The following is a 25629-nucleotide window of genomic DNA, read 5'->3' on the forward strand; positions in this document are numbered from 1 at the left end:
ACAAGGTCTGAGGGACAGTGGACTGGCCCCTTGCTGAACAAGTTTGTTGACCCCTGGTCTTAGTATGTCATCTGAAGGTAGGGTCAGGGTTTAAGTTTCTTCTCAACAACCAACTTCATTTATTTGTTTATGCAATGTTTGACTGTAAGAGAACCTCTGTTTTATATATAAAAAAGCATTAACATCACTGATAAGCAGGTAAAAGCAGATATTTAAGAATATTCAAAATGAATAAAACCAACAATACCAAAAAAATAAAATAAAACACATGCAACTTCTACAAGTCTAGATAGGCTTGCCTAAAAAAAATATTTTAAGTGGGTGCCGAAAAGAATACAATGAAGACACCTTTCTGATGTCAATAGGCAGAGAGTTCCAATAGACAGAGGTGTGCCACAGTAAAAGACTGCCTTCTTCAAGTGTGGAACAAGCATTATATGTATTATATTACAAGTATTGCACCAGTTCCTTGGGGAGCGTTTAATCTATCTCCCACTTGTCCACTGGTAAATGATGGAGCTCCCACACAAGTGAACAATACATAAGTGAGGTAGATAGTACTGAATAACTATCATAGGGATAGTTAACCTACTTTGCCCAACTAGGAGAATGTAGAGAGGAAGAGGGAGGAACAGACCCCTCTGCCTTTGATTTCTCCTAATGATAGCGCCATCTCACTATTCCAAGGGGATGTTCCAACCTCTTTCGAGCATGGTTGATTAACCTATGGCCCTCCAGATGTCATTGGACAGCAACTCTCATCACTACTGATCATTGGCCCATGCTTCCTGAAACAAATGGGAGTCAGCCCTCTGCTCTCTCCAGCCTGAAACAGAATCATGGCATCAGGGTCTGAACTCTCACCATTTCCTGAATGCCTAACTATCCTAGAACGTGGATGGACAGATCAATTTGTTTCTGGTCCATGGCACTCAGTTCATAGGTCCATTCCATATCCATATCATTATGCAATATTAGAATGAATCAAGGTGGATTGCCTAAAAATGTGAACTAAGCAAATTCCTCAAGCATCCCTATCGGGGGAGGTTGCACCTACAATTGTTTTTACAGTGGATTGTCCCCCTTCTGTATTAGAAAATGGTGCTGTTAAAAGTCACATCCGTATTTTTTTTTTTAAAAAAGAGGATGCAACAGGACAGGTGTTGCAGTTGTGACTGAAAAGGATAGGTTGGTAGTGTGAGTCCACAGCATACTGAGGGCAGTTGTTTCTCAATTCAACATCCTCCAGGTATGTGCACGCTTTCTTCTAGGCACTCTACTTAGCAGGAAGTGAAGGCAGCTTACCGTTAATACAGTACCAATGACAGCAAAACACTTTAGGGTAAATGCCACAAAAGCGAAATGTGCGTAGAAGCCCTTGCTTAGATGAATTCTTTTGGGAATGGCAAGGATATAATTACCCACCACCCCGCCCCTCTTCACAAAGAGGAGCTGGAGAGCTCTGCTGCATTCCATGTCGTGTTTTTTTTTTCATTAATTCAGTGGGGGGAAATGCACAAGTCATTCTCAACAAAGGAAAAATGACGGCTGTGTTCTCTCTCTCTCTCTCTCTTTTTAATCCTAAAATAAAAACCCAACTTTAGGACACAGTTCCAACAATTTCCCTGCTGCTATTCGTGTTTTCCTAGTTCGTCTAGACAAATGCTGAGCTGCACATATGTGGGAATATTTGTGAATTCACCAAGCCCTGAAAACAAAAATAAAAAGCCAGAGATAAGAGCACTATGTCAGTTATTCCACCCCAAATCCAGAGAGGCCAGTGAGGGGTTGCAGAATTCCAAGCTTTGCTGAACAGTGTGTGCGTGCTCATGCGCACAACTATCAATGTGCTATTGACAGAAAGCCACAAGAGATCCAAGGATGCAAATTGCTAAAAGCATAGGAAAAACAGGTCCAATGATTAACAGAGAAAATAAGATGGCCTCTTGGAGACACCCAGAATCTCCACCCCTAAGAAATCTGATTAAAACGTGTGGAAGCTTGCTTAAAGTTAATCGAAGACATTTGGACCACTTTCCCTTCATACCTGGGCTTTCAGGGTGTGTCTCCTTGCCTCTAGGGCCTGCGTTTTCACTGCCCCTCAACCAGGCTGCACACTGGGCATTAATGTTCCCTGTTTCAGCCCTGCAGAATACAGTTAGCCAACCCTCTCCTCTCTGTGAGTGCTTAGGATAGTTCAACCTGGACCACGACCCCCTCCCTTCCAACCCGACAGCCACAGATTCCCTGCCGCAACCACTTGTGGGAGGCTCAGTCCAGGCTCAAGTGCAGGTCTTCCCCAAGGCCTTCTGGTTCTAAGCAGGGCACCAAGCAGCTGGGAAGTACAAGAGGCACTTCAGCTGTGGTCTGTTGCAAGTTGACTTGTTAACTCTAAGAGCTTCTGAAGAGGAAGTGAGTAGCTCCTTTAGGAGTGGCTTGGAGTTGCCTGGGACTGTGTTCATGCAGACAGCTCTAGCGATGGAATACAGGGCTGAATTAAAACTGGACTAATTAGAAGCCTACATGTTTCATGAAATCTCTTGAATTGTCGCAACTCTTCTCATTCAGTTTTGGATTTTTTTGGGGGGGGGGTCAGTTAGTCCTGAGATTTTTTCTTTCTTGCAGACTCAGCATTGGGCATTCCTTAGAGGGCATTCCAAATTTAAAGTGCCACCACAAAAAAGGCCCTCTCCTTTGTATATGTGCTGCCGAAGCGAGCGCCGGCCCTCTCCTTTGTGACAGCATAATGCACGACTAACTTAAAGAGGGTCCTTGGAACAGATCCTCTCCAGAAGATCTTAGTACACGGATCTGCTGGCAAAGGATGGCTACTGAGCTACCCATCAGGAAGACCGAGGAGTAGAAAACATTGGAGTGCTTCTCTAGCATCTCTGTCCGAGCTGCATTTAGTCAAGTAAAAGCCGCTTGAGAGATCATTGAGGATTTAGCAAAGGCCCTCAGAGACAAAGAAGATGACTCAAACCTGTGTGTAGTAGCTTCACTTTTTCACTGCTGATCAATCAGTAGCTTGCGCAAGTCTGAAGTTAGGAGAAGAGCCTTTGACATGAGTACTACCCCCATAGCATCCAACTTGGGTGTGGCCGGGTATTGCAATTCCTCATGTGGGAGAGGGTAGAATGTGTCACAGACAGGAAAGTGCGACTCAGGTTTGGAAAGCCTGACCCATTCCTTGCAGATGATGTCAGTGAAGTTGGTCAGGTGGAAGGGGAAGACTGAGGCTTAGCTGGTTCAGACAGAGTCTTGGGATTATCCTCATCTGAGTCAGATAGGTGTACAGTTTCTTTGCTGGTCGCCAGGGGAAACTATCATGTAGGAAATGTCTGCACTAGGAGAGCCTTTTCTTAGCCCTTTCAGCCTCTCCATCTTCCCTATCAGAGAGAGTGAGAGGGAGGGAAGGGAGTGAGAGGGAGGGAGGGGAAGACCTGTGTACTTGGTTTCATCCACCTGAGGTGGAAGTGTTGATGAAGGCAGCTCTGATCGTCTTGTATCTCTCCTGTGACTTGCACAGATAAAATTTGGTCAGTTTGAGAAAGGGGGGTCATTCCCCACCTCCCTCTTGTGTGGAGATCTGTGATAGGAACTGGAATGAGGTCAGGTTTCTAACTAGGATCTAAAGTGGGAGGAAACTGCAACAACCCCCAGATCTATAACACCACCTATGTATCTGTAAGGAGGGACACTGGAACATTTGCAAATGTCAGGTGTTACTTGGATCTCACCCACAAGTGTGATCTGTGGATCCCTACTTTGCAATTATTATCAGAACCATGAGACTTATGGTTTCTTTATTGGTGCATCTGACCAGTGTCTGCATTGATCTGAGCCCAGCACCAAGTGTGTCAGAGAATACTGCATAATTAGCGAGAGATAAGCAGCGCAGTGGAAGAACACATTACCAGGAATCTCTCTTCTTTTTCCAACCATCGCTGGTCTTCCTCCATTTCCTGTTGCTGTCGTATCAATCTCTCCTCCATTAGATGTGCAGGTAGAACTTGCCCCATTCCTCGTAGATCTAAACTGCCGGAATCCTACCAGACGGAGAGAGAGAAAAACCAAGAATATTAATTGTTGTAGTATTTTTATTCTGTTAATATAATCCTGTTCTTGAAGGCAGCAGCTTTTCAGGCAAGATAAAAATCAGTTTGCAATAAACTCATTAAACAAACATGGTGCTAGATTACATTTAGACACGAGAATTCTAGGCTGAAACCCCAATTCAGCTATGCAGCTAGCGTGCAGCTGAACCACTGGTCATTGCAAGGATAAATGAGTAACTGTCAGGAAATTTGCGCAGCTGAAAAGTATTTTTCTATCCATTACAGGCCATATATTTGGCTGAAAAGGCATTTGGAAAAAGTTATCAGAAAGCGAATTGAAGCCATGCATATTTAGATCTAAAAACCCTCTCGTATCACTAGAAGCACTCAGCTAACTGTAGCAGCAATTGCCTTCAGCAACTGAAACAGGTGCTTAATGGTCCAGAGAGAGCCTCCTCCCAAAGCTTCGTGTCACTAGCACTACCACTTACCCACTCAAAATGACATGCCAGTGATGCTGTGTCATGAGTAGATCTACTTGTAGGAAGTTGTTGTACTAAGAGGTTGGGCAGGGACGTTTAAACAGCAAACCAGAGGAACAAGAATGTTGTTGTTTTTAGCACCAAGTTTCAACCTCCTTCAGCATAGTACATTAAATGGTGAGTATATTAGAACTGCTGCAAGGTCAGGGACTTGGGTAAAGGAAAGGGCAAGCCAAAATCTTGCCTGTGGAAGGAATGAAGACCAACTCTGAAATGTTTTGCCATTCACTGAAGAAGGAGAATGGTGTGAAACCAACACTAGGTTCCCTTTTCTCCCAGCAGATGGCAGCTGTATAATCTACCTAGTATCACTGCCCTCTGGCTCTGACTGCTCTAGTGCAGCAATGGAACAACTCTGTACTGCCCTATATGGATTGCCTGGGATGATTAACTAGCTCTCTCAGAAAAGCAAGGCTGTACAGATGCATCCTGGGAGCTGCTTTCGTCATATAGATTATGTCAAACTGGGTGGGGGTGAAACACCAGAAGGAGGACAAATGAGGCCATTGAAGCCTTAATGAAGGAGGAGAAGGGAGGGAGAGAGGGAATACACATATTAGCTAGAAAGCAAGAGAAGCTCTCAACTGCCCACAAGTTGCTAATTATATGGGAAGACGTTACCTCCATGTTGGGTTGCCACATGGATATTTCTTGAGGCCGATGATTCCAGGAATCTGTTTGATCCAAGAGGGAAGCCTGGCCTGGATAAATGCTACCCGCCATAGCTGGAATCCCATGGGAACTGGTGTACCCTGAGACCTACCAAAGAAAGCAATGAGAAATGCCTGAACTCACTATGAAGTCTCCAGTTAAACTTTTACATGTTTTATGAGTTTGTCCTCATAAATCAAAAGCAGGGGGGGTACCAAAAAATAAAAATAAAAATCCAAGTGAGAGAAAAGGAGAGTTGAAATTGATGTTTTCAGTCACAATATGACATGCCCTTAGATGCTGCCTTTTATGTACTTAATTTTTAGATATTATTTCTTAAAAATGAAACTTATAATGCCCTTAATGAACACGCCCATATCAGAACACTTTTGCATGATATACAAGCGCACAGTGCTCGCTGACACTAATAATGATTATGTTTGAATTTCCCTATATATATTGCTAAATACAGACCCCTGGCATTTTCTACAAGCTTTTACGTCTGTGGTGGCAGAAGATAATTAGCACAAGAAGCTGGAATATGTTCCAACTGTTTCTCCATTGTGATCCAAAGCTGGTTTCAAATGAGAGATTGGTTTAAAAATGCACAGCATTGTAGACATACTGCAAGCTTTTCATCCATCTGTGAGTTACTGCAATAATTATTGTCAAAGGATCCAGGGTGGTACAAGATCAAAGAAAAAAACAAAGCAAAATAAATGCATAAACTTTGGCTTCTCTTAGCAAATATAAAAGCCTTCAAGGAGACCGCTGAGAAGTGTTATCAGAACATTTAATTGCACTTCCACATCTGTGCAACATTTGCAACTTACAGCTTTCCATAAACCCTAAATAAATGAGGAAGGATTATACTACAGCTTTAAGACAACAGTGCAGTAATAGTGCCCACATCTTTTCTTTCAGCTCTGACCTCTCAGCTTCTGCCTAATCCTCTACCTCAGTCTCACCCACATGTCTTCCCAGTAGTTTTGCAAATGTGTCATCATTTAAAATGGCAAAGACAGAGCTCATACTCTTTCCATTTAAAACTACGTAATTTCCTCACACGTGTAAAGTGAGAGATGCTGTTACTTGCTTCACCTCCAGATTCTCACTCTTTGGAGCACTTTGGGTAAGATCTGCTAACATCCAAACCATCTTCAAATCCTGCCTGCTTTGTTTGTCTTTACATCACTTTACACCCTTCCCTTTTCTCACTTGTGAAAATCCTCACCCATGCTCCAGTTGCCCCTCCTCTAAACCACCTTAACACCCTCCTCACTGGCATTACTGCTACATTTCCCCCTCTCAACTCAGGTTGCATGCCCCTGCCGAAATAAACTTTCCCTCTTGAGTATTTACAATTCTATGGCCATCCCCCTCAAGAAAGTCTTCTGCACTCTCTCTCCCTATTCACTTCTGATTCCCAGTCAAGCTCAAATGTCTTCGCTCTCAGCCTGCTGCAGACATAGGAGCTCCATCATCTGAATGCCTCCTCACCCACTGCAACTTCAAATAAGTCAAGCCTCGTGTGCATTCCTTCCACTGAGATTCTGGCATGCACAAAGTGACAGACTTAAAGCACACACACACACACCGGCCTCTCCCCCAAGTATATATGTTCCCCACTTCTCTCTTTCACCTTCTGGTGCCTTTGTTCTGCTTCCATTGTTGCCTTTGCACAAACTCACTGGCTATCAGCATCATTTGCTAAATTCTCATAGTGCTCAATGTTGTTATTTCTTCCTACACTTGAACAAACTTCTCAAATCAACTGCACATCCTCCTTCTAGTTACTCATCAAAACCATTTTCAGCAAAGTCCTTCCTACCTCCCAGTGCATTCTTAATCTAGATGTACCTCTGGCCAGTGCTATTTTTCTAGATAAAGAGGGTGCTGGAACTCACCATGAACACATCCCTCATTCTCTTAGAATGGCAATGGCGCCCACCTGAGGGATGCCAGAACTGAGTTCCACTAAGTTCTGGCTGGAAAAAAGCTCTGCCTCAGATGCTTCTCATCTCTCCACTATGCCAACCTCCCGCACTCATTTGCTTTTTATATTGGGAATGAGTAATTATACATTCACCAATATAGGTATTATGTTTTTTTCTGCACAATGAAAGGAATGCACAAACAAACAGTTAAGCAAAGGGCATACAAATAATATGGAAATCTAAAAGCACATTAATTTTTTAAAAAAATGCAGGAGGGAGAGAATTGGGTTCTTGGCATTAGAAATGGTATATACCTAAGTTTTTTTCCATCTTGCATATTTGTCTAGACCAGGCTCCCTCAAATATATGAAAGGATGTCATATGGAGGAGGGATAAAGATTGTTTTCTGCTGCTCCAGAGAAGCGGACATGGAGCAATGGATTCAAACTACAAGAAAGAAGATTCCACCTAAACATTAGGAAGAACTTCCTGACAGTAAGAGCTGTTCGGCAGTGGAATTTGCTACCAAGGAGTGTGGTGGAGTCTCCTTCTTTGGAGGTCTTTAAGCAGAGGCTTGACAGGCATATGTCAAGAATGCTTTGATGGTGTTTCCTGCTTGGCAGGGGGTTGGACTGGATGGCCCTTGGGGTCTCTTCCAACTCTATGATTCTATGAACCTCGGCCCTCCAGATGTTTTGGCCTACAACTCCCATGATCCCTAGCTAGCAGGACCAGTAGTCAGGGATGATGGGAATTGTAGTCTCAAAACGTCTGGAGGGCCGAGGTTGAGGAAGCCTGGTCTAGACTTACCCCCTCATCAGAGCTTTTGTATTCACAGGTCAATTCCAGCCCAACCTAGCAATGCCCCAGCCCTTTGGAGCTATTTCTATAGGTCTTTTGGTGTAATTACTCCTTTAATGAGGGAGAGCCCATAGCTCAGTGGCAGAAAACATGTTTTGCAGAAGGTCCCAGTTGACAAGATTGGGGCGGCGGCGGGGGCGGGGGCGGGGGGGGGGGCTTGGCTGAAACCTTGCAGAGCTAGTGTCTGCCAGTGTACCTATTCTGGACAAGACAGACCAAGAGAAGGTAGGAACATAGGTTTATAATAACAACAACTAAGTGTACCTTCTACTGCTGTCAGTTTCTTCTTTTTCTGTGCCAGATAATGTGTTTTTGACAACCCAACATAAATCCATTATTCCTTCAGCAACCCAATCTCAGGGTTCTTAACATTCTGCAATTCCATGATAGCCAAGTTCAACCAAATAAGTTTCATTCATTATCAGGAACAACATCTTTCATTTAAAAAAAAATAGAATCAAAATTGTGATGAATGTGCTTGAAAGTATATGGGTCGTGCCTGGCAAAATTATAGAAGCTACACCTGAACATCATTAGCAGGAGGAGGAAAAAGTATGCAAAATAACTCAATAGTAAAAAATAATAAAAAATCATATGCCTAATTTTTGTTCTCCTGACCAGGGACGTCATCACTTCTGCCCCATGACTGGCATGCAGTTAGCAGTTACTGTTTGTGGCGTTTGCCCGTTCTTTTGGAAATGTCTGTACCGGGGGAAAGAAAGGGTTAATAGGTAGATCAATAGAAAAGCCCAGAGGCGGAGCCTACCTGCTTTTAAAAGGCTTAGTCAGAGGTTTAGACAGTGGGGAAGACAGTTGGAAATAGAGAGACAGTTAGTTCGGCTGGTTTCTTGTGGGTGGGAGGCATAGGAGTCAGAGGGGGTTAGAGACAGAGAGAGTGAATCGGATTACAGTGTTTCAAAGTAATTAAAACTTGTTTGGGTTCACAATAAACTGGAATCTTTGTTAATACAGTAGTACCTCGACTTACGAACTCGAAAACTGAATTTTTCGACTTACGAATGGGGTTAATGGCCGTGTGCTTACGAATGTCTCAACATCCAGAAAAAACCCGCGCCGGTTTTAGATAGGGTTGCTTCGACTTACGAATTTTTCCATTTCCAATGCATTCCTATGGGAAATCGCGTTTCCAATGGAGTTTTTCGACTTATGAAGGTGCTTTTGGAACAGATTAAATTCGTAAGTCGAGGCACCACTGTACGTTACAACCTGACTGAGTCTGAATATATTACCGGGGAAACCTGGTTGGTGGCAGTGGAAGAGAACAGACGTGGTGGCACAGGGTCAATAGTCCGTGGAACGACCGGGGGCTGTGTGTGATCGCCACACTGTTTAATGGAAGTAACAGTAATACTGGAAACTGAGTTGTGTAAAAGCTCTTACGAAAGTGTGCCAGGGCTCCCTATGGGCATGTGTGGACCATCCCCCAACTATATGAACCATGCTTTCCTTCCTTCTGCAAACATTTAAGATGATGAGTTTTTAAAACAGTGAAACAATAGTGATTAAGAAGTAGTAGTTCTCACCTGGTAATGATTGGGCTGTACCATATGCTGTGGGCTCGGATAAAACCCTTCGCTGGATCTTGGGCTGGGATAACCAGGTCTGCTGGGCTAGAAATACAAAGAAACACACTTTCATTTCAAAACAAAATAACGCAACTCACTATGTTTTTAGTAAAATAAAATAAAAATGCAACAAAACAGAGATGCAAGAAGTTTCTCTCATTTACGGTATGTACTTAGACCTGGGTCCCATCCTCATCTGCCCAGGACGATCACCAGGTTTATGACTGGCAGCAAATGAAAACATGCAGTAGGGATGGACACAATTTGTATGACAAAGGAACAAACAAGGAATAAGGACAATTACTAGATGAAGAAACTGAATTTAAAAAATGGCTTTGGCATTACTGTGATCCCTACAGGTGGCAACTAAGTAATGTGCTTTACAAATTACTATTGCACTCAACTGATGCTTTTTCATAGGCTCAAGTTTAATTGAAAAGCTCATGTACCTCCAGTACATTCAGGTTTGAAATAGAAGGCAGAAAAGGTAACTAGAACACTTTTCTCTCAGTCATGTCAAAGCCCATCTGCATTCCCCCCCCCAAAAGCACAGATCCAAAATCTCTTCTATTATGTGCTAATCAGGTCCCATTGCTCATTAGCCACAGCTTTCAAAGGATTTAGTGTTGTGCTTCTCTTAATCAAGCTGTAATTCTTCATTCATTAATTTAAAGAAACTTATTATCCGCTCAGATTAGTTCTAGGAATTTAACTGTTAATGCCATCAAACAATGTTGTGAAATACTAGTGGCAGCTTGCTGCTACAACTCATGCCATTGGTTTACTTTTGCAAATGTATATATTAGTTATTCAAAGCACTTCACCATGAGAGTTAATTCAAATGGCTCGGCTATGGGTCAGTGCGGACGTCTGTTTATTTGAATTTATTGCCTTCTGTGTTCTGAGGGGCAAAGCCATGGTAACTAAGAAAGGAACACACAATATGCTTTTAAAATTTAGTTAGAGCTGGGGGAAAAGCACTCCAAGCCACCATGGCCACCTGAGCCTCCAATGACAAGACTGAATCCAGGAGCACCCTCAAGTTATCGTGCAACCAAGTTATTGTGCAACCAAGCAGGACAGGCAGTCTCTTCACTTCCCGTACTCAACCTGGGACATAGTGCACCTTTCTTTTCAGGACTCAGTTCCAATTTACTGGCCCACATCCAGTCCACCATTGTCTCTAGACAGTGGTCTAACATTGCGACCACCTCTCCTGTTTCAGATGGAACAGAGAGCTAGACCTTGGTGTCATTTGCATAGTGGTGACACCTCACTCCAAATCTGATGACAGCTCCAAGTGGTTTCATATAGATATTAAATAGCATGGAGGACAAGACAGGACACCACAGGACAACTCGCACAATGCCAAACAATAGCCTCCCATAACTACTTTCTGGAAATGGCATCAGAACCACTGAAGTACAGTGCCCTCAACCCCCACCTTCCTGAGGTACTTCAGAAGGGTACCATAGTCAACAGTATTGAAACCCACCAAGAGATCAAGGAGAACGAGCAGGGATGCACTCCTTCCATCTCTCTCCCAACAAATGTCATCAACTAGGATAACCAAAGCGGTGCTGTGATCGGGCCTGAAGCTAGACTGAAATGGATCCAATCAATCAGCTTCTTCCAAACATGTCCAAGCATCTAGTCTTAATATTCTCTACTCCAACAGGCAGCAATGCACCCAAGGTCACAGGCGGGGGTCTTTTGGAGCCGTGTGGCATGCAAAGCATGCGCTCTACCACTGAGCAAAGAGCCCTTCCCCACCTGCCAACAACCAATCCCCAGTCAGAGACACTGTGAGGGACAGGGGATATCGCGAAGTCCCTCCCCTCCTGAGTTCAAGCCCATCCCCGAGCACAGGGGAAAGCAGAGAGAGTTCCGATTCCAGTGGGGAAGCAGGAAGTCGTGTCCGAGGCTCAGGCAAGGTAGAGGAGCCAGGGTCCCAGGTGGGACAGGAAGGGGCAAATAAGGGGGGGAGACCCATCCCCCCAACTCCGGAATTACGCAGAAAGAGGAGGGGAAAGAGGATGGGTCTGCCAAAGCTTTTGTGTTGGAGAAAGACGCGCCAAAAGCCATTCGGAGGTTCTGAAACCGAATGACCACATCGCTCCGTGTAAATAGCAATGACTTCAGCACTGTAAATACGCAGCACCAATAAAAGAATAAAATGCAGAGCTGTGTAGCGTCGTTACTCTGAAGTAGCCTGCTCCGGCCACTGTGACAGACACATTGGCAGCCCACTCACATTTTACGCAGCACAGGTATCTGTCGCATATACATCAGCATTGAGGGAAAGGTTGATGAAGTGAAAACAGATGTAAGCAAAACATCTGAAAATGGTCTAATCTTCCACTGATCAAGGGATAAGCCCCAGTATAAATTAGAATGGAATGAACTCATTTCTGAATAGCTTGCTATTATGTCGTAAATAAAACTTTATGGATGTCTCACAAGCCAGCTATTTACAAGCGGTCAGGCAAGACAAAAATGAAAATGTTTAATCCTCAGGTAAAATAATACAATGATAATCTGGGTGCCCCTGGGAGGAGACTCTAAGGAGGACAGTGAGAACGTAGAGAACAGTGAACAAACACCTGATGTATTACCATCGAAAGTTCACCTACTACTTATCAGACCCAGTTAACGTCTTCATAGAGGTTTACGGTGAACATGTCATGAACCATACCAAACTCCAGTAAGGCAGGTAACGAGATGTGAACCAAATGTGTAGGAATTACTGAAAACACACTTATTCTAAATTTCAGTCAACAGATAATCAGCATCAGATGTTGCATGTATTTTCACATATTTTTTTACAGTATTTAAGTAATACAGTACTTTTCAACTTTCAAGTATAGAAAAAAAAACCCAAGTTATTTCTTAAAGAAGACATATCTAAGAACTAATTTATATTTCTTTCTATTCTGCTACCTTTAAGCTTTATTTCTTTAAGGTAAGGACTTTTTCAAAAGGACCTCTGCGGCAAAGGGAAGACAGTTTTTTTTAAAGAAGAAAAGAAAAAAGAATGTAGTTGTCTGGACTTTAACAACAGAGGTTCAAAGGCTCTGTATCTGGATGTGGCCTGTGGTGCTTACTCCTGAAGCCACACAGTTTTAGTATAAAGGATATGAGAGAAACCCATCTTCTGTACCTTGGGAGGAGCCTCATCTGATCCTCCTGAATCCCAGGACACCGTAACCTGTCGCCTTGATTCCATTCTCATTCGCTCCTCCTGCTGCAGCTTCTCTTCCTCCAGTATTGTACTAGGGGGGAAATAAATGTTGCACTGAAGATAAATGGCATTCTGGCTCAGAATGTAATAGATGCCGTCCTCAAGTCTCCTCCAAGCGCATTCCCCAAACCAATGGTTCCAGACAGCAGACAAGTAAGGAATTTGCTAGACAAATATGTCTTCTTTTTAGACAGCAATAGAAACGGTTAGGCTTCGTAAGACTAATAGTGGGGAGGGGAAATGGGGGTGTGGGGAGCATGCCTTTGCAAAATTAGCAACTGCATTTTGAAACGCAAGACTCTTAAAACATCAAGACATATGGCAATGAGAGATATATTTAGAAAGATACGGGTGATCCAACAGAAGAACACTGGAAATATCTATATATTCACATTCCTTTTGATCTAATGGCACCAGTGTAATTATACTGAGGCAATTAATCAAGCATGTACTTGCTTGAAAACATTCATACACCACATGTAAAAGAAGATTGTTACATCTCTGAAAAGTCCGAAAGAAACTTCAGACTTAAGGAAGAAAGACAGAAAGGTATTTTCAGTTCTATTAGTAATGTTGAATATAACATCAAATGCTTAAAACTGCATCTAAAACTCTTATTGCTTAATTTTTTTACTAGTAGACAAGCTCAAACAAAAACTGTGAAAGGCTTCTAACAGAGAACAGAAGGAATTTCCTCCACAAAGCAAATAAGAGTACTAACTCCTCTATTGCTCAGCTACTTACCACATCTTTCCCACTTGAAGTGACTAATTGAAGATTTGCTGCCTCTTCAGAAATTCACTCCCCTTCCTGCCATGCAAATCACCCAACTTGGATAGTAGCCATCTTGAAAAGACTTGGCATGCAGCAGCTTCCAAGATTTACTGAGCAGTTACAGTATCCTGTGTGCTACATATATTCTAAGGAGTTCGAAGCTGATCCGATCATTTCCACACTGGTCTCTACAGAGCCACAAGCTAATCAGTTTGGCAGCACAGCAACTTTTGGATGCCAGTCAGGAGTTTCTAAAGGCTGTTCAGGATTTATACCCTCCTTGTCTAGCTCCCCCAGTTAACCACTTGGAATAAAGTGATGAAAGGCATGAGATCAGTTGCCTTAGTCCTTTGCTCATTTTAAAAATAAATTCCTCCTTGATTGGCTATTAGATTCTGCTTCTCTGCTCTGCCAAATGTAAAACCACTCTGCATGGGGATGGAGAAGGCAAAAACTCAGATAGCAATTTATTTCATCTGGTTGTTGGAAATAAATGGATTTTGAGCCTACTGCCCTGCAATCTCAGTAGGCTCCAAATGAACACACCCTACTACGGTACCACCACAAAGATAGAATAAATCAGACCAATACAGTGCTGTTTTTCCCCTTATGGGTCTGTTCCAGGAGCAAAATATCAGGTAAATTTGGTCTGGAGATGAACAACTGTTTTTGTTTGTTTACTTTTAGTGAGTTGAGTGTGGTCTGAGAACAAAGCACACACACATTTGCTGAAATGCTCAAACGGGTCTTGCATGTTTTTAAAACAACACAACACCTTGCAAAAAACTGTTTAGCTATAGGATAAGCTGTGTAATGTACATACATACAATGAACAGCTGTATTTCTCTTTAAATATCCCCAGTTCTCTGGGTCTGGGGGAGGGAAAGCACATCTGTCTTACTGCTGGAACTGTGGCAAGGAAGTCCCATTTCATTACTCGTCTTCAGTAACAAAGCTATTTGCCCCCACCTTTTGCACACCCCAGTTAACAGCCCAAATCCTAGCAGCACCTTTGCTTTAAATAGCACTTAGTGTCATTTGCAAACTGTCATTAGAGCTGCAAACTTCAAGAAACTGGTCTCCATGTGCACATGATGAACAAACCATTTGTTTATCAAGTTTTTATTTATTTGTCTGTTGCAACAGTTGGATGGAAACTTTTGTCATTCTACTTGGGGGAGGATGGAAGAAATGGGGACTCATGACCACAACACACTACCTCATTAAAAGCCACAACTTACAAGAGACAGACAATAGCCAAGACAATGAAAAATAACCAGCTAAAAATGGGAATCTTGATTTCTTAGCTGCATGCCTGGCAAGCTATCTATGCACATCACTGTGGTGTCTCCAACACTCAGTAGTATTAAGTCTAAACAGATGCAGCAAGAATTCATGACATTTTTCACTTTCAAATTTAGAACCAACCCTTTTCTTTTCAGATAAGCTATGTATTTCTAGTTTGCTTTACAGAGGTGCTAACACACACATTGCCCTGGTTCCTCCAAAACAACCTTGCCTGTATGCCTACATGACAAGTTTTGAAAATGCTTAACTTCTAAAAGCTGAAGAGCCATGGATAAAGTTTGCCTTTGAGTAATGCCTCCCACCTGCCATTCCAAGGATCAACACTAGTGAACCCTGAGCTAAATCTACGGTAGCCCCTGAACCAAAAATCTGGTGCAGTCTTCATGGCTGTGCTGGTTGGGACTGATTGGAGTTGTAGCTCAAAGCATCTGGAGAAACCAAGGTTGGCCTGCACCAGGGGTGTCCAAACTTTTTTCAAAGAGGGTCAGATTTGATGAAGTGAACATGCATAGGGGCCAACCAAAGTTGTTGAGCTTTTTCAAAGGATTGACGTTGTTGAGTTTTTTTAAGGATTTTACCACAGAGGCCAGATTAAGCCCCCCAAACAGACTTTGGACATGCCTGGTCTACACTGACTGGCAGTCTCCAGGGTTTCAGGTGTCTTCCCAGTCCTACCTGGGGATACAATCTAAGATCTGGCTGGGGCTGATGGGAGTTGCAGCCTAAAACATCTGGAGAACACAAAGTTGGCAGTGGTTGACCTAAAAAATAGGGTAGAGGATAGGACAAGCCACATTCAAGAGGGCTTTGCCCATTACCATTCTCTGCTCCCTCCTAAAAGTGGCCTTCTGAAAAAGGATTTGTGAACCAAGTCCCAAACTCATGTGTGGAAATCAGCTGTGGTATTCAGTGGCAAGGATTTCACACATGCTCTGAAGGATTCTCTAATTATTTTGGAAATCCAAAAGCTAGGCTGAGCCATGACTCTTAGAACAGATTCCTGGTGTAACTCCCAGTCAATGCTGATAAATGAACCCCCAAGTTTTGGAGCCTACAGCAAGACTTTAAAATAGGGACCATCAAAGCAACCCTGTCCCCAAATCCTGATCTGCTGAAATGAAGGCAATCAATCCTTAGATGTTTTTGTCTCTGCCCTGACAAAGAAGAGTGTGAAATGAAAATGACTCTTGAGAAGCTTTAATCTGCTTGAAGCAAAGGATTAAAAATAACACATAAAACTGCCTTTGTTTGGCCACTGGGAGGGACAGTCCATAGATGGGAATAGCACAACGTCTGGAGATATTTTTGACTGTGCCTTTATACAGCTGTTCTAATGCACTCTAAATTTTAAAGCTAGAATTCACAGGAGGTCAGGAAAGTCAGTTTGAGCCATATTTTTCCCAAACTGAACGTTATTTGTTGCACAGTAAGTAACGGAGCATGTCTTGTCTTGCAGCTTACCCTGCCAGATCTTAAACAGCTTGAAGGCATTCAACTAATTTTCTTAGCAAAGTTGACATTTTATTTGAAATAGCCATCAGAATGCATTTTTCAGGAAAATACCATTATCCAACCAGCCACAATAACCCTTGACAGTGCAGTCCATGCCCTAAAAGAGAATTTCATGTTGTCGTATTACTAAATAGAAGGCAATCTTCTCAAAGTTCTTCAGACTAGTGTAGTAGGACAGAGTTGTGTTTTTTAATTTATATTTATTTCCTCACATTAACTCTGGCTTACCATAATGTGTGAATTAGTCAACAGCAGATGCAAAAAAGAAAGCCTTCTACACAATTTGGTTTTCAAGGGCATGGAAATAAAATATTTGAAATGTGCTCTATGACTGCCCAAGGTTGCATCACCAGCAGAGAATTTTCCACCCTTGCAAGTAAAAGGGCTGACATAGCCTTTACGGAGTAAAAGCAAGGCCAAGGGATCTTTGTCCAGAGAAGGAAGAAAAAAGACTTGTGGAAAATATAAAAGAAACAGCAATCCTCTACTCCGCCTGTTCAGGTGAAGCAGTGTTTACTTCTTGACACATAGGGAAAACGTCAGTGTCTTTTTTGCTAGAATATAGGGAGTCCAGCACCTCTTAACAATTAATCTCATCCTGTACATCTCTACCTGTTCACTCAGTATCTGAAACCCTACACCATGTCTCTACCCCAAGCACGTGGGAACAATTTCTTTCTGGTTGAGGCACTACAAGGACAGAATAACCTCTTATGGGGCAAAGGGGAAGTTGGCCTGACCTTAACACTTCTCATCCCAAAACAGCTAGTTCAGACGGCCTTTAAAAAGACAGTGACTGGTTGTTTTTACTGTGTGACTGTGCTCATATTTTATTTATTTTTAGGAGGGGGCTTCTGCTGGAGGCCTTTTGTTTTTACTTTTATTATTTTTATAGTGTGCTATATCGTTATACTAAAGGGACACGGGTGGCACTGTGGTCTAAATCAGCCTAAGGCTTGCTGATCAGAAGGTCAGCGGTTCGAATCCCCACAATGGGGTGAGCTCCTGTTGCTACGTCCCAGCTCCTGTCCACCTAACAGTTTGAAAGCACGTCAAAGTGCGAGTAGATAAATAGGTACCGCTCTGGCGGGAAGGTAAACGGCATTTCTGTGAGCTGCTCTGGTTCGCCAGAAGCGGCTTAGTCATACTGGCCACATGACCCGGAAGCTGTATGCCGGCTCCCTCGGCCAATAAAGTGAGATGAGCGCAGCAACCCCAGAGTCGTCCGTGACTGGACCTAACAGTCAGGGGTCCCTTTACCTATATTGTTATACTGCTTACTACTATTAGTGGTCACTGTCTTGGAAGCCCCAACAAAAAAGCCAGGTGAACACTATTTTAAGCACCAAAAAAGTGAGAACTTAGGGCAATATCTGCAAAGCAGCTGCTAAAGGAGTTGGAGTGCCTATTGAGCCCTTCGAATACAGATGCTCTAAGAGTCAAGCTGCAGAACTGTATGATCAAATTCACCCTCCTCAGCAAAAATAATAAAAAGGAGGGGGAGAATATCAACCACAGATTCTATGAAAAAAAGGTAGATCAGTAAAATCATGGGGGAAAGGAAATAAGATGATTGAAGGTGAATACAGTCTGGAAGTAGCACGTGGTAGGTAATATTCCAAGTTTTTTTTTAAAAAAAATGCTTTTGTTTAAAATAGTTACCATATATCCTAAGCATGAACAAGCATATTTTTATTTCAAAATAATGCCATCGATCCCTCGCTCCAACCTCCTCCCTCACAAACACAATCCCTTTAAAACCAATATCTTAACATAACAAGATTAGCACATAACATGAGATGCTAGCAGACAAGAAAGCGATTCTTACTTCAGCTGAGCTTTAAGTTCCGTAAATCTCGGCCGCCTGCTGGGGTCATATGCCCAACATTTGGTCATAAGGCTGTACAGAGTGGGAGGGCAGTTCGGAGGCATTGGTAACCGCTCGCCATTCTCAATGCGGCCAATCACATCATTGTTCTTCACTCCTTGAAAGGGCTTTATGCCATGCATTAAAATTTCCCACATACACACACCTGGGAAATTGAAAACAAAAAGTGAGCAGTTAACCTGAAACGAGAATTTTTTTGGGGGTGGGAATTATCAGCCAGGTTAAAGACTTAGCTAATAAAGTTTTGAAAGGATTTGTTTTCTCAGGCATACAGATAAAGGGGTGACTGAGTTGTTGAACAATAGCTAGCAATAATGAGTTGGAAATTGTGCAATCTCTCAACAAACAGTTGCGTTTTTGTTCAAAAATCTGCCCCAGCAGGCTACCTATCTGTTGTTCTGAACCATGAATATTCACCATGGAATTTATGCTCCAACCACATAAAGGAAAGATATACTAGATTAACCGTAAAAAGGGAAATTCTTGTTTCTGTGTGCACTCCCATTTTTGGAGGAGACAGACACATCAAGGATAAAACCTATTCTCAGACTAGGCAGGGTACAGTTGCTAGGATACCAAGGGGTAAAAGGTATCTACTTTCCCAATCTAAACCCAACAAGCTAAGGTTTCTCAACCATATTGTCTGGGCTTAATCCAGACAAGATGAGGGTACTGTGGGAAAGTACATATATGATTTGGACAGGTGGACATGGCTTGCCAAAATGGCCTGGCAGGTCAAATGGGAACGTCTGGTGGGGCAAGTCTGGCCGGAGATTCCTGCTTTATCAGAAGAAAAGTTTTTAAAAAACTTTTAAAAAACACAACACTATTATAACGAAGTAAGTAAGTTGATTAACATATTTCATTGGCATAAAAAGCTCAAATTAATTTGTATTAACAAAGCCTCAAAATGGACTCCCCCCCAAAGTGCTGAATAAGTGTGAAATGGTACCTTTCTTTAAAAAACATACACATCACTACACTAAAAGGCCATGTTTAATACAGTACTTCCCTTTCTTATTAACTTATCACAAACCAAAAGCTGCCTTAAAAAGAAGTGTGCCCTACACTTTCAGCCCCACTTACTCAAATTGGCCTTAGCCACTCATTCAACTAAATTTTTGGTTAATCAATCAGCCTGCTAAACTTCACCATCCTAGTCATAATGATAAAAGAGTAAGCAATCCTTGTTTTCCACATTTCCCACAGGCTTGTTCTTACTTGTGGATTGTTCTTGACAGTATTTCAGTCTGAGGTTAAGTTTCAACAAAGAAAAAAAAACTGAACCAAGAGACAGAGTAGTTTCAATCGAAACTATGCTTAACATGGGTAATCCAACAAAAATTGCCTTAGGAGCTGTTAACAGCTGGGGCTTTCTACCCACTTTCTTTCCGGTGACCAATTAAAAAATAAATTACTGAAGAAAGAATGCTCTAACTGCAATATAAAAGTAATTATGAACCAAAAAGTACAAAGAAATTAGCTTGTTTCTGTTGCACCATGCTTTTACTAAGCACAGTGAGGCTGATATCAACCCACCCCTTTTGGCATACGCTCAGCTTGAATATTACAAGGGATGAAACCTCTCCTGCCTCTTGCCATGTACAGAAATAAGTACAGAAGAATTTAAGAACTTCCAGAGCCTAGCTGTATCACACCTTTCTTTGTCTATATCAGGGGTCAGCAAACTTTTTCAGCAGGGGGCCGGTCCACTGTCCCTCAGACCTTTGGGTGGGTGGGTGGACGGACTATATTTTGAAAAATAAAATAAAAATGAATGAATTTCTATGTCCCACAAATAACCCAGAGATGCATTTTAAATAAAAGGACACATTCTACTCAAGTAAAAACACGCTGATTCCCGGACCATCCACGGGCTGGATTTAGAAGGCGATTGAGCCAATTCCGGCCCCCTGGCCTTAGTTTGCCTACCCATGGTCTATATAAATGAGTGTTTGTGAATGAATTAATAAAGTTCGTGTATATACATATGTGCACACATATGCACACACATACAGCAAGAACCACTGATATTGCATCACAATTTAGCATGGGGCAGATAACCAAGGATTGGGCTTTGTAGACGAGGGGGTGGAGTTCTACTAATCAGTATTACCATTTTTATGCTGTTTTGCTACTCATAAAATGTCACAGCAGCTTACAAAGTAAAGTAAACCAACAACATCAATAAACACCAGCAGAACCACCACAAGAAGCAGAATGAGCGAGTGGCATCAAACACCAAAGGCTGCCTGAAAAACCTGTCTTCACCCATCTCTGTAAAGACAGAAAAGGCAGAATAAATTCCTCTTGGGAGAGAGTTGCAGAACATCAGGAGCATTTCACTGCAGCTACTTCAAGATAAACAACATATGCAAGGCAGAACACCACATCTGGTACCACCAGTTAAAGCTTCTGAGTCATTTAACAAAGCAACCTCATCACATAGTGTGTATTACTAAAGTTCAATATGAAAGCCACCAAGGCATGTGTAACAATGGCCAGGGCTATAGCAGGCATCTGGCTTTTCAGCCAAAGCAGGTGAAAGACACTCCAGCCTACAGCTACCAACAGGGAATCCAGGAGCAATGGTTGATCCAACAGCACCTCCAGACTACAATTCTGAACCTTTCAGGAGGGAGAGACTTTGTCCAGAGAAAATGCATACCCCAAGGCAACCAGTTTACTGACTCTCAGTTACTGGGCCACCATGAAGCCCAAACGGCAATGGTATCCCTGCTCCGATATAAGCAAATGCTCATCATTTTCTCCTATGGGAAAAGTAAATCACACGCCACAGTACAGAAACGCAAAACTTGCCTTCCACCCTGACATTAGGTTGCCCAGCCTCACTGACATGGACGCAGCAGAATGATGCAATGTATGTAGGTCTGTGTGCAAAATCCAGAGGTAAATTGCACCCCATAAATCCTTTAATATCCTTCCACAAGGATGGAGGGAACTTGTCAGTGTGAAATATATGGGAAATGAAAGCCTATAAGTGGTTCACATAAAAAAAACAGCACAACCCTATAAATAGAGCTCTTGCTGATCATCACTTACCAAACATCCAGACGTCACTGGCTGAGGTAAAACGTCGGAAGTTGATGGACTCTGGTGCCATCCACTTGATAGGCAATTTTCCTTTGGAAGCTGGAAGGTATAAATCATGACTACTGAAGACCTGTTAAGTGCTAATGCTAAAGTATATTCAGCTGATTATCTTCAATAGTATACACCAGGCATCCCCAAACTGCGGCCCTCCAGATGTTTTGGCCTACAACTCCCATGATCCCTAGCTAACAGGACCAGTGGTCAGGGAAGATGGGAACTGTAGTCCAAAACATCTGGAGGGCCGAAGTTTGGGGATGCCTGGTATAAGCAGTGTTGTTTCTCCTGGCCATTTGTAAAGATCCTTTTGTGCCGTGCTTCTCAAGAGTGTAGTGTCAAGTACAAAGGCGAAGACTAAGGAAGGTGCCTCACAGTTGTACTTTCACGAAAGAGTATAAGAAACAGCAGAGACTAAAAACCTAATGTTACCGTCAAGCTGCACTGAGCCACTTGCAATGCTGATTATGATGCCCCTTTGGTTGCTGTTTACTCATCTCCTGCTGCACTCCTCTGCACTGCCTTGCTAAGCCACTGCCTTGCGGCAGGCTTTTCTGATCTCTTTGGTACAGCCATGCACTCCGACTTCTTCCAAGTTTACAGGCCTTGTTTTTCACTAGGCTGGATTCACCAGGATCTGGAGGGCAGAATGCATGCATGCAGCTTGGCTCCCTAACTCTCCATTAAAATAAATCGGGTATGCAATTCTAAGGAAAGTGTGATATTTTAAACTGACAGGTGCTGAATGTCATTGGGCAGATAAAATCTGGTTACTTATTTAAGAAAGCTGCAAAGATAAGTAGAATAATTTGCAGAAATAACTTTGGGCTTCTCCCAAATGTATTTATAAAACGTTGGTTTATTTTTTAAACTGGGCTGGGTTTTGTTTTTACTTGCCATTATACTGTGGTTCTGTATTATGTCGCATGTACCATCTTAAAATCAACTGATTTAGTAAATACAATGATGTTGAGTACATTTTGGAAACCATGCCTTGCTGAACATTCCCCTTTCTTACCTTTATAATACGTACTATCTTCCATATACCGGGACAAACCGAAGTCACCTAATTTCACACAGTCCGTGGAGGACACAAGCACATTTCTAGCAGCAATATCCCTGCCAGAGGACACAACAGTTATTTCCTTTCACATAAATTTAAGGCATCAAAAGTTTTGAATATTAGCATTATTCTGTGCATTTCATCACACTGAAATCTAGCATCATTCCCCTTACTAACCTGAGTTATCTCCTCCTGGTAGAAATGACAAGTGCACTACCAGTATCGGACAGCATGGAGGGCTGCTCCTGCTCACCTGACCTCCAGTCGGTCACATTGTTAGGCAGAAAGGGAGGGGAGGGCACTGTGGTTCAAACACACTGGTGGAGTCAATCTGGTGCTCTTGCCGGTGTGTTTGCACCATGCCAACCCTCCCCCTTCTACCCCTTGGTAAGTAGCAGTGACACATGGGACTGGAGGTCAGGTGAGCAACACTAGCCTACCACACTGTCCACACTCTGTGCACACACAACATAGTATAGGAAAGTCTGTTTAGGATCTACAGAGAAAACAATGTGAGTATGCAAGAAGCTACCTTATGCCCAGCCAAATCAATGTTCCTCTAGGATAACCATCTGCAAGTCAGACTTTGCCCTGTTACCAAAAATTCAGTGTAAATCACTGATTTGAGACCTTATTTATGTTAAGTGTGTGCAACACCTTCAAATCTAGGGTGCCTCTCTGGGGATCTTGCCCTATCCATATGAAGTTGAATTACAAAATCTTCATTAGTTTCAGACTTCCTAGGACTCTTGCATCTACTGTACACACAATTTCTTCAACATGAAGAGCAATTATAGCCCATTCCTAAACTAGTAAAGTACAAAGATTTTACCAATCCACTCATGTGCCTCTGAGTGACAGCAGGTGCTTAGAGAATCAGAACAACTGGGAAGTACAAGAGTTTCCAAATTTCTGTTGCTCATACCTCTATCACCATATAAATCAGAACTCTCCCATTTCTCCTCATGGTGAAAAAAGCTTGCATTTCACACCAAAGGGGAAGTGCAAAATGCATTTTAACACTACAAGGGGGAGCTTACACTTCCTGTTTCCCAAATTATTGTTCATGAAATCCCCAGTTCCAATCTCAACTCCAGCATAAACACAGAAGGTGGCTTCAATCTCAGGTCTAACTGGGATTTTGTGAGGATTACAAAATGCTTGGCAGGGGGTTGGACTGGATGGCCCTTGTGGTCTCTTCCAACTCTATGATTCTATGGAGTGCATGGAATACTTTGAACACACTAAAGTAGCCTTTGCTAACCAAGTGTCATCCATATGTTTCTGTCATCCATATTTAATGCAACATTTTATTCATTCTTATTACTTAGAAATCTGAGGGGTGGTTTCTATTGGTTTTCAGTTTAATTGCAGCAGAAAACAGCATGAATACAGTTCTTCCTGCTCTTAAGAACACTGCTGATGAGACAAAAATCCTTCCAGTAACAGGGTTTCAAAATTGCATTTGCAAATCACCAGAAGATGTCTTGGCAGACTCACTTCCTGCAAATATTTTTAAAAATACTAAAAAGCAGCAGTCCAGCAGGTGTCACTCTTCACTAAGTCTCTTGAGTGTAGCTGCCTCCCCAACACATAAATAAAAGGAACAGAGATGCAAACAAATGGATTTTGGAACTTCAAAGTTTTATTCTAAACTTGGGAGTATTTTTATTCATACAGTAAATTAAGTTCTAATAAATTAAATAGCCAATGTGAAGATGCAGTTCTAGATAACAAAACATTTCTCCTAACTTTAAGCAGTATAGTCAAACAATCTGGCTGCTAAAGAAGACAAACATGTGTATGCATTTGGGGGTCTAAAACTAAAATTTTGCAGGTTGAAGATGTCTTACCTATGTACAAATCGTTTGCTCTCTAAGTAGGCAAGTGCTGTGCTAAGCTGATAAGCATACAGTATCAAAGATGCCAGATCCAAGTTGTATTTTCTTACTTGCAAAAACGACCGCAGCTTTACGGATGAAAGAGAGGGGGAAAGTTCAGGCAAAATAAAGACATAGCTGAATGAAGAAGTGAGATCTGTGACAAAATGTTGCTGCCTGGGTGCTCTTATTTATTGTTCCAAAATATTCAACACGACCCCATTTTCTCTCTCCCAAGCTGCAGAACAGAAACCAGCAGTTGAGTGACTACTAAGTATACTCAGCCTTAATTTTTCTTTTTTTGTGGGTGGGGGGTGGGCTTAGTCTCTCCCCCTCCAGTTCTTTTACCTCTGCAAAACTTGGGAGCCCCCCCCCCCCAAAAAAATCATGCCAGTATTTCCTCCTCATTGGCCACATTTTGGCTACAGTGCTGTTGGGCATTTATCCTGCCAAAAGGCATTTGGATACCCTTGGAAAAAAGTCATATAACAGGCCTTGCTCCCCTTTCCCATGCTGTCTACCATAATGCTCCCACAAGCTTCTCCCTACTTGTTCTTGTGGGTTTGTTGAGCTCTGCCTGAGCCCCATTCCCATAAATACACAGCAACCAGCAGCCCTCTGCTGTGATCCCTACCTCACCTGAAGACTCCCTGGGTCTTAAGCATGCTGCTGCACTATTTCCTTCATACCTCACCCTGGGATGATGGGGCCTGATGATCACTCTCACCCATTGATACTCTTTAGAGGAGGGTGGGTGGGTGGAGCCTGTGGCTCTCTAGATGTCGCTGGACTACAACTCCCATCATTCCTGAACATGCCCATGCTCAACCACCACTTAGAAGATGTGAAGAGACCAAGAGGTCAAAACGCAGAGATGAGCCCTGTCCACCCAATTCTGCAGCAAAAGCACTGGACTGGGCTACAGCCCACAATAAAGCCAAACTGGTGGCATTCGGCTGACAGCACTGAATTGAAACCCCCCACCCCTCCACTTTCCTATATTAATTTGTCAGGTGGAAGGAAGTGGCAAATACAGTAATCACTTCAGTATTTTTTTAACAAGCAATGTGAATCAAAGCATTTCTGGGGGAAAGAAGGAAGATGAAAACAGGTTGCTGGCAGCTGTTGGGAACAGCATTAAGGGGATAATAATAGAATTTCAAACAATAATGCTAAAGCATTAGAAGGGAACTGAGCTGTGTAATCTGTTACACATAACA

At 42.5% G+C, this 25629-nt stretch overlaps 1 protein-coding gene across 27 annotated transcripts in view; it reads right to left on the reverse strand.

Moving 5' to 3' along the window:
• The window catches only part of PTK2 (protein tyrosine kinase 2), a 198223-nt gene that overhangs the window by 15565 nt on the left and 157029 nt on the right, over positions 1-25629 (reverse strand). For 21 of the 27 annotated variants that reach the window (XM_088676031.1, XM_088676035.1, XM_088676033.1 and 18 more), the window contains 8 exons: positions 24383-24498; positions 22485-22585; positions 21422-21511; positions 18299-18503; positions 12796-12907; positions 9594-9680; positions 5222-5359; positions 3918-4049 (listed from right to left, as the gene is read on the reverse strand). In XM_088676031.1, the coding sequence (XP_088532157.1) occupies positions 3918-4049; positions 5222-5359; positions 9594-9680; positions 12796-12907; positions 18299-18503; positions 21422-21511; positions 22485-22585; positions 24383-24498 (981 nt within the window). Of the gene's footprint in view, positions 1-3917; positions 4050-5221; positions 5360-9593; positions 9681-12795; positions 12908-13620; positions 13966-18298; positions 18504-21421; positions 21512-22484; positions 22586-24382; positions 24499-25629 lie in introns of those variants that run through there. The other 6 variants (XM_088676036.1, XM_035125348.3, XM_088676030.1 and 3 more) reach the window with 2 other exon arrangements.

This window comes from Zootoca vivipara, chromosome 8 (genome assembly GCF_965207765.1).
Source record: "Zootoca vivipara chromosome 8, rZooViv2.hap1.1, whole genome shotgun sequence".
NCBI lineage: Eukaryota > Metazoa > Chordata > Lepidosauria > Squamata > Lacertidae > Zootoca > Zootoca vivipara.